Source organism: Plasmodium cynomolgi, chromosome 12, assembly GCF_000321355.1.
Source record: "Plasmodium cynomolgi strain B DNA, chromosome 12, whole genome shotgun sequence".
Lineage (NCBI taxonomy): Eukaryota > Apicomplexa > Aconoidasida > Haemosporida > Plasmodiidae > Plasmodium > Plasmodium cynomolgi.
This window is the reverse complement of record NC_020405.1, coordinates 2,911,758-2,920,589: the sequence shown is the minus strand read 5'-3', so window position 1 is coordinate 2,920,589 and position 8,832 is coordinate 2,911,758. Positions and strand designations below refer to the sequence as shown.

Here is an 8,832-nt window from a genome sequence, read left to right as displayed (position 1 = left end):
CCTTTGTAACCCCCGATATATGTAGATATGAATGTAAAAAACGTCAAAGATGATGAGGTTGACACCTTTTGGAAAAACCAGCTAGCCGAAATTTCAAATATGAGTGTAGAAGATTTAAGAACCCATAATTTACCCATTTCTAGAATTAAAAAAATTATGAAGGAAGATGATGAAATAAAAAGTAATCAGATGGTGTCAGCAGATACCCCTGTCCTATTGGCTAAAGCTTGCGAGCTGTTCATTATGGAGTTAACTAATTATGCGTGGAAGTTCACAGAAGAAAGTAAACGAAGAACACTGCAAAGACAGGACGTGATTTCCGCTGCTTGCAAAAGAGACATTTTTGATTTTTTGATAGATTTGATACCGATAGAGGAACGGATAAAATTCATTAATTTAAATGTCAAGGGAAACTCCAAGAGGAACAACAACGGCAGCAGTAGCAGTGGTAATGGCAGTGGTGACGGTAGCCAGGGTGGAGGCAATCATGGCGGTGGAAACCTCGGAAGCGGTAACCACGGCAGTGACAATTACGGCAATGGCAATTACGGCAATGACAATTACGGCAATGACAATCACGGCGGTGACAACCACGGCAATGACAACCACAGAGTCGATTTCGACACCGTGAAGCAGTACTACAACCTGTATTCGTCGGCTTGCAACGATAAGGGCTCCGTGAGCATGCAGGCGCTCAATGCGGAGCTTGCCGAAATGGCGGAACTAGCGGAGAAGGAGTTAAATGCGGCGAATGCGGTGACGGCCGCTAACCTGGCAACAGAGAACGGGATGGGCGCGAACGGGATGGGCGCGAACGGGATGGGCGCAAACCGGATAGCCGCAAACGGGATAGCCGCAAACGGGATAACCGCAAACGGGACAATCGCCAACATGGCAAACCTGCGCGACGTGGCGCAAGAATTCGAAGCCAATTTAAATGCCTTGTACAAGAGCAACGACCCAGATAACGCGTCAACGCCGCCACCCAACCACGCTGCCAACATTGCAAACAACCTGTTCCTCAGTTTTAATCAAAACAGTCATTTGACAGAGGAGCACTCCAGCTCCAACAGCAATCACGGAGGGTGCATGCACAACACGAAAGGCAGCGACGAGACGCATCGCAACAGTCTCAATAGCAGTGGAAACCAGTACACACAAGTAAGCGGAATAACTAAGTACAACAGCAGAGGCAGTTGCAGTAGTAACAACCAGGGATCAACAAGTGAGCATTTCGGGAACAACAGCATTAATGCAAACCATGTCAATTTCAAATACTATTCATCCCTTAACGATAATATGGCCAGGCAGTCCAAGCAAGAGTATATAAACAACATACTCAACGAGTCAAGCAATCTCTACCATGAGATGCACCAAAATATTCCCATAAGTAGAACAGTGAATATACCTAGTACTCTACAGAACAAGGACCTTAACAGTGGAAACATCCCATCCTACCAGAAATTGCAGGAACTGAAAAATAAATTCGGATATTCTATGCAGACAGGGAATATTCCCAATGTATCCAATGTCTCCAATATTTCTAACGTCTCCAATTTGTCAATTTTGTCAAACGTTTCTAATTTGTCTAACTTGTCTAACGTGTCCAACGTATCTAATGATAATGGCTATATTGGTGATAATGAATACATGGGAAATATCCATTTGAACCCTAATTTGCACCTCACTTCGTTATCATCTTCGTATAATGCAATGCCGTCAACACACCATGCGATGGCTCAGTACAACATGGTGAACAACGACGATATGAGGAAGCCAAAGGTCGGTGCGCACAAGCAGGTCCTGCAGGTGCAAAACACTCGGGATGTAAACACGCGGGATGTCAACATGTGGGATGTACAGCCACAGGATGCACACCCCAACGGAGTGAGCGCCAACTACCAACGACACCAATCCGGAAAGAGCGATGACAAATCAAGTGACGATATGAACCCTCAGCAAAGTTACGTCTACAATTACCACCACCCTGGATGTAACAAAATGGGTCTCAACGTAGTCAGCAGCCATATTCTCAATGGTAACCTCATGAACAATATGCAAAACGTATGTTTAAACGATTCAATCGTTCCAAGAAACAACACCCCTCTGAACCCTGAACCCTCCTGCTCGTCCTCCCTGGAGCATAGAAATGCTCAAAACGGTGAACTGCCCAAAATGATGGCAACACAAATGATAACCAACAGCCAAATTAACACCTTCGACAAAAATAGGAACTCAAAAAAAAATAATCGCAGCAAACAAGGCAATATTCTTTTAAACGATTGTAACAGTCTCCCAGCAAACCGAACAAATGACATGATGAGTTTAAACAGTATTCCCACGAAGTCAAATATAGAGATAAATAAAGACATGATAAATAATTATTTCAAATTGAATAATAATGGCATTACTGCCACCAGCACCACTACATCTACCGCCGCCACCACGGCGGCCACCAATATCAGCGCTATTCAGAATCGCAAAGGTCATGGGAACCACAGCGCACACAAGGGGAACAGCTCACTTGTGGGTGATAACCGAATAAGTGATGGTCTGCTACACGAAGGGTTACTCACCGAGGGATTGCTCAGTGATGGGCTTCTCAGCGAGGGGTTACTCAGCGAGGGGATGCTTAACGATGGGGCGCTCAACGATGGGACGCTCAACGATGGGATGCTTAACGATGGAATGCTTAACGATGGAATGCTTAACGATGGATTGCTTAACGATGGGATGCTTAACGAGGAGCTGCTCAACGAGGGAGTGCGCAACGAAGACCTGATGAGCGAAGACTTGCTCAACGAAGATATGATCAACGATGGACATATAAATAGCGGCCGCCTGAAGAACAGCATGTTGAACAGCGCCCAGTTAGGTAGTAACCAGCTGAATAGCCAACTAATGAACAGCCAGAGAGTCAAAAGCCACCTTCCCAAAAACCACCTCCCCAAAAATCACCTCCCCAAAAACCACCTCCCCAAAAATCACCTCCCCAAAAATCATCTCCCCAAAAGTCACCTCCCCCCAAGCCGACTTCCGAACAACCAATTAGTTAACCACCACAGTAGCTCTCGAAACAGCTACATAAGTGACCACCTAAATAGCCAGATGAGCGATCAGCTGAGCGATCATATGAGCGACCTTATGGCCGACCGTTTGACTGACCGTTTGACCGACCGCTTAACAGACCGCTTAACTGACCGCCTAACTGATCGCCTAACCGACCGCATGACCGACCGAATGACCGATCGCATGACCAGCCGAATGGCCGACCAATTCAGTGGACAGCTGAACATCCAACCAAACAGCAACATGAGTGCACCCATGAACAAACAGATAAATGCCAGAATGGCCGAAAACGGATTGAACGAAATTTTAAATAACTCAGAAAATACAGTGGCAAAAAATACCGCCATAAATATGATTAATCAAAATATAGACAACAGCGTCTCACATAACCATTTAAGTAACATCGTGCCAAACATGAAACCCACTGCTCAACAAAACGTGAAGCTAAATGTGCACTCCAAAATGTACGTGAACCCTAATGCTCAGGGCGTTTCTTCTTATCAGCCGACTCACCAATACTCTGCGCAAGAAAAAAATTATGCTTGTAATTATAACCCGCAGCAATATCACAGCAACAAGGTGAAGGAAAAAACGCACTCCTTTTTGTAAGGGTCTCCCGCCTAAACGGAAATAAAATAAAAAAATGCGGTGAGATAAGGGGAGATGGGGGTGAGACGGAACGGAGGCTAAAAGAAAGGCGCACCCAACACCATGCGATCACTGTTACACGAACGTACAACTGCGAACCTGATTTTTATAGCAACTTGTACACATTCAACCAAAGCGAACGTGCATTTAGCACCCGCACGCACGTGGTGAGAAGCCCATCATCAGCACATGACATCACCACATGACATCACCACATGACATCACCACATGACATCACCACATGACATCACCACATGACATCACCACATGACACCACCACACGCCATCACCATATACACACACGACAAAGTGTTATTGTCTTCTCCCCCCTCCCCCTTTCATTATTCCACTTTGGATAGACTATTAACGAAAATTTAACAGATAATTTTTAAGATTTGTAAATTTGTTAAATGCTCATACGGAACGAGCTATTTGTCACCCTGCCGACATATGCACGAAACTGTATATGCGCAAAGTAATATATGCATACACGCACGGACATTATTTTTATTATTTCTTTTTTTTTTTTTTTTTTTGGGAAATCATTTGTACAATTTTATATTTACAAGTACGGTCTTTTAATTTTTTTTTTTTTTTTTAAAACACTTTCACGAATGAATGAAGAAAAAAATCGCTCACCTTTTAAATAAACTTAATGTTATTACAAGGAAGGCGTCGCTTTTTAAAGGATAAGTCCACTTTTGGCTACCTCCTCATTCGCGAAAAACGAGCGGTGATTGACACTTGGCCGCTCGGCACTTGCAGATGGATGGGACAAAATGGGAACACAGTTATATCACTACGAAAGGACTATTTTTCTTTTTTTTTTCCACAAATAGGTACTTAATGCTGGTATGTTTTCTTCATTATGCAAGAAACAACGTTGTCATTTTTTTTGGGTACATATTCATCGCTGGAAAGGGGACACTCCACCCCGCACTCCTTTACCAATTTTTTGAAAGTACCAATTGGGATGCGTAAACACTTTTTTAAAATAACATCACGTATGAGGTTAAAAAGGGAAGGAGCAGGGGAAAGGGGAAAGGAGAAAACCATTTGTTAGCCACAAAACGGGGAGAAATTACAACTCCTCCACAAATGGGTGTCTTAAATTTTATGCGTATCAAATGGGAAGAAAAAAAAAAAAAAAAAAAACAGGCGTCGTGTGCGAGCACCCAAATGTTTTCAAACGCATTTATTTGGCTCCTTCCCCAGGGGGCAAATTCCGTCCTTTCTTCGTCATCGTTTTGGTGGTCTTCTTCCTCTTCCTCTTCCTCTTCTCCTTCTTCATCATCTTCTTCTTCTTCTCCTACTTCTTCCTCCTCTTCTGCTTCCCCTTGGCGACTTAACCCTCCTGCGGCTCGCTCGGCTTCACATACCCAATGCTCTCGTAGTACTTCTGCATGTACTTATGCGAGTTCTTTTCGTAATAGGGGTCATCGACGCCATACTTTGGGACCTCAAAGAAGAATGGGAACCTTCCGTAAAATTGAACCCGCTTAGGACGAATATTCAAAGGGTCCTCATCCTGGTAATCCGGTTCGTTGTCTATCAGGGAGCACTTAAACGATTGGCTAAAATTTCTTAACCAGTGATTGTAGTAGGGGACTGAATACGCATGGTGCTGGGTCCGATCAACGATGTTTCTTCTCTTGTCCTGTCTCCTAAAATGAACGTCCGGGTTGAATAACAAATTCCTCATCATAACGGAGAATGAAATTGCCACTGCATAGTACGAAATAAAGTAGTAGTTGTACTGACTCGGGTCATTAAACCAACTGTTGTAACTTTTTTTAAAAAAATATTTCAGCAGCTTGTTATCTGTGTAGCACCCATTAAAGTTCCGGAAGAAGTTAAAGTAGTGTTGCGCGCTTTCGAATATAAACATGGTTGGCACAAGTTTTTTCTTCTTTCTTTTTTCTTCTTTCTTTTTAACTGCGGCGGGGGGAGGGGTGTTCAAATGACTAAATTCTCTGTCAGGGGGCACTCGCCAGTGTGCTATGATTGTACCCTCTACTCACTCCTTCACACTTGCGCTGTTAACATGGGCAGGTCAACATGGGGAGGAATATCAAATTGTGGCAAGCAACAATGCGACAATGCGACAATGCTCAAATGGGAGGAAAATCAACACTTGTTCACGAACAAAGAGTTAAATTAAAAACGAAAAATCTTCGAACGAATGACCAAAATTGTAGGCGCGTATTTCTTCTCTGTGTTCACTTTATTTCGCTCATATAATATTACACATTTTTTTCCTTTCATTCGTACGCGTCAAAAAATGCATACTTTTTTTTTTCCCGTTTGACATACGCCAGGAAACCTTCGCCGCGAAACGTAGTTCACGTTAACTTGACGCAAATTTTCACATTCACATTTCTCTTTGCCGCGGCACCGCTTTTCATCATGAAGTACGCGTGAGGCGTGGAAGTGCTGCGTGATAAGTATGCGAATATGTACGTACTCAATGTGAAAAGATACCCGTTTGTGACATTTTTTTTTTTTTTTTCTTCCTTTTTTACCCACCGAGTTGTTCCCACTGAGACTACCTAGGTGCAGGCGACAAAATGGATAATTATCTTTTCGATGTCCCATCCAAACGGAAAAAAAAAAGCAACCATGTGAAATAAAGCGCGATATAGCGCAATATAGCGCTGTAACTTCTGTACCATTTCCCTAACCCGTCGCGTGGGCTGCTCGTTTTACTCCCCCCTCCGTGCTAAGCACCCTGTACATGTAAGCCCCGTTTGGTCGGCTCCGTACATTCATATTTTTCCCTCAAGAATTGTGTTGCCTTTTGAGAGGCAGCATATTTTTAGCATAACCTGCCACGTGGTACATAAATGCAAATAAAACCAATACGAATACGTGTGTGCACCGAGTTGGTACTTACACGGTAACGAGTTACTCATGATGAGCAGGTGTAGGTTTATATCAATCCGGACAGCGGATGACAGGAGGGGCACTAAAAAACAAAAAAGCGATGCAGTGGGGAACATATCACAAAGGGAAATACAACCGAGGTATCATCACTAAAACATATGACACACAACGCATGCAGTATCGCTCACACATTTGAAGAATGTCCCCCCCAACCATCCTTTATGTTCTTTAAAAAAACATACAGAGCATTCGTGCCCAAATTTTCGGAAGGATTAAACGCAACGAGGATGAAGTAATGGTTCTGTAATAACCTCCATTCTTCAAACTCATCAAACATTTCAATTTTTTCAATTTTTTTTTTTCATCCCTACTTAAGTGATAATCATAAATCTCGTTCATGTCACTTATGTAGACATGACTCCATCCCAGGGATTTAAATCTGCAAAGCTGTTTTTCCAAATTGTCGTATTTGAAGATACTTTTCAGTTCTATACCTCTTTGGCTAAAATTGCTTATCATTACCTTTCCGAAGGCGGTGTTTGGGTTGACCTTGGAAGAAAAGGAAAACAAGGGGGAGGGAAGAAGAAATGATAATTCGGTGGATGATTACGTCTCGAAGTGTTGCCTCTGCCGCTGAACGAAGAACTTGTCATCATACACACTGCTGAGCGACCAGTCCGTCGCTCCCCTCACCGCTGATCGAGGTACCTGTTCATACACCAACATGCACGAGGTGCTTCTCATAAGGCCAGCCAACGTTTTTATTAAACTGTCGCTGCTAGTTATCTCCAAATAAATTAAAACGCACTCACAAATGAACAGAGTAGGGATCGAAAAGTCGAACCCGTAACTCGTTAAGTGCTTCTCCAGGAGACTCGAGTTGTTCAGGTCGAACGCGAGCATTTTGTAGTTTGCACAGTTTATGAGATCTGCGCCCACGTTAGGTTTGCTTGCCACGTCGCCCTGATCAACTCCCTTTAAAAAGCCCCTTAACTCATCGACGTGGTTTATTATGTTCGCCTTTTCCCTCAGCAGTTCATGGAAATCCATTTCGTAATAGGTGACATTTTTCCGCTGTTCCTGTGGGTACGAACAAATGTAATAAGGACTTATGTTTTGGCACATTCGCAAGCGCTTTTGCTCATTTCCATTTTGTGCTCCTCACACCCACACGCTTCTCATCCATTTTGTGCTCCTCACACCCACTCGCTTCTCATCCATTTTGGTGCTCCTCATTTCAATTCGTTTCCCCCTTACGCTTATCCAAAAGAAGGTGGTGTCCAAGCCTGCTCCGATATTCACTACCTGAACGGGTTCCTCCTGCAAGGGGTTGTTGCAGTCGTGGGCACGTTTATGCACATGTCACAGTAAAAATACACACATTCATAAATGTGCATGCACGCGTACACTCAGCACCACCTCAATGAATCCGCTTTTGTTTCTCCGTCAATTTACCTCCTCTAGGGACTTGAAAAAAAGCTCAGTGTACTGCCTCACAGCAGCAACGCGGGCGTAATAGCCTTTCAAAAGGGCAGGAAAAAAAAAAAAAAAAAAAAAGGTAAGATAGATAGATGAAGAGAACGGGATATACACAACAATCTACGGTAACGGACGCAAAAGTTGTAGAAAACGACATAGTCAGCTAAGCTGGGCAAAGGACCTCCTAGCCGGATGGTCCACTTCCATGAAATCACTTGCTCGATAATCATTCATGCGAGGGCCCGTCTGCATCAACTACACACGTTAATGCGCCCCCCCAAAAATATATCTTAACGCTTCTCAATTTTGCAAACGCTTTTATTCACAAACCCCTATTTATGAGTGGACTCCTTTTCTCGATCCTTTTGACAAAGTATTTTAAGAATGGGTCCGAGTAGTATCCTAGATTAACGGCGGAACTGCGGGGGGAATGGAAGTTCGCGCCTCACATGTCTATAAGTTTGTATGCGCGGCTGTGGAATCTACGGATACCGCAGGAGAGCATATCATTCGGTGGCCTCTCACGCCAGCGCGTGCCTTTCTCGCTCTCTTGTCTTTCATTTTATTATTTGCTTTTTCTTTTTTCCCCTCTTTTTTTTGTAACAGTTTGCTGCTGGCCGCCTCGTGGGTTGTGCCCTGCACCCGAACGTTGGGTGATTTTAACGAATTCATCTTGGCTTTCCGAATCTGCGTCCTTTACTTATATATATATATATATATATATATATTTTTTTTTTTTTTTTTCCCTTTCTC

The 8,832-nt window shown here is 43.4% G+C and overlaps 3 protein-coding genes across 3 annotated transcripts; 1 reads left to right on the top strand and 2 right to left on the bottom strand.

Moving 5' to 3' along the window:
• Positions 1 to 27: 27 nt before the first annotated feature.
• Positions 28 to 3,678, top strand: PCYB_127560 (histone; the record flags this gene model as incomplete). Its single annotated transcript, XM_004224090.1, has 2 exons — positions 28 to 2,870; positions 3,261 to 3,678. The coding sequence occupies 2 exons, from the start codon at positions 28 to 30 to the stop codon at positions 3,676 to 3,678; spliced, it is 3,261 nt and encodes a 1,086-aa protein (XP_004224138.1).
• Positions 3,679 to 5,062: 1,384 nt separating this feature from the next.
• Positions 5,063 to 5,605, bottom strand: PCYB_127550 (hypothetical protein; the record flags this gene model as incomplete). The annotated part of the gene is made up of 1 exon (XM_004224089.1): positions 5,063 to 5,605. The coding sequence occupies one exon, from the start codon at positions 5,603 to 5,605 to the stop codon at positions 5,063 to 5,065; it is 543 nt and encodes a 180-aa protein (XP_004224137.1).
• Positions 5,606 to 6,828: 1,223 nt separating this feature from the next.
• Positions 6,829 to 7,650, bottom strand: PCYB_127540 (leucine carboxyl methyltransferase; the record flags this gene model as incomplete). The annotated part of the gene is made up of 2 exons (XM_004224088.1): positions 6,829 to 7,149; positions 7,309 to 7,650. 2 exons carry the CDS (start codon positions 7,648 to 7,650, stop codon positions 6,829 to 6,831), a joined length of 663 nt encoding a protein of 220 aa, XP_004224136.1.
• Between the last annotated feature and the right edge of the window lie 1,182 nt (positions 7,651 to 8,832).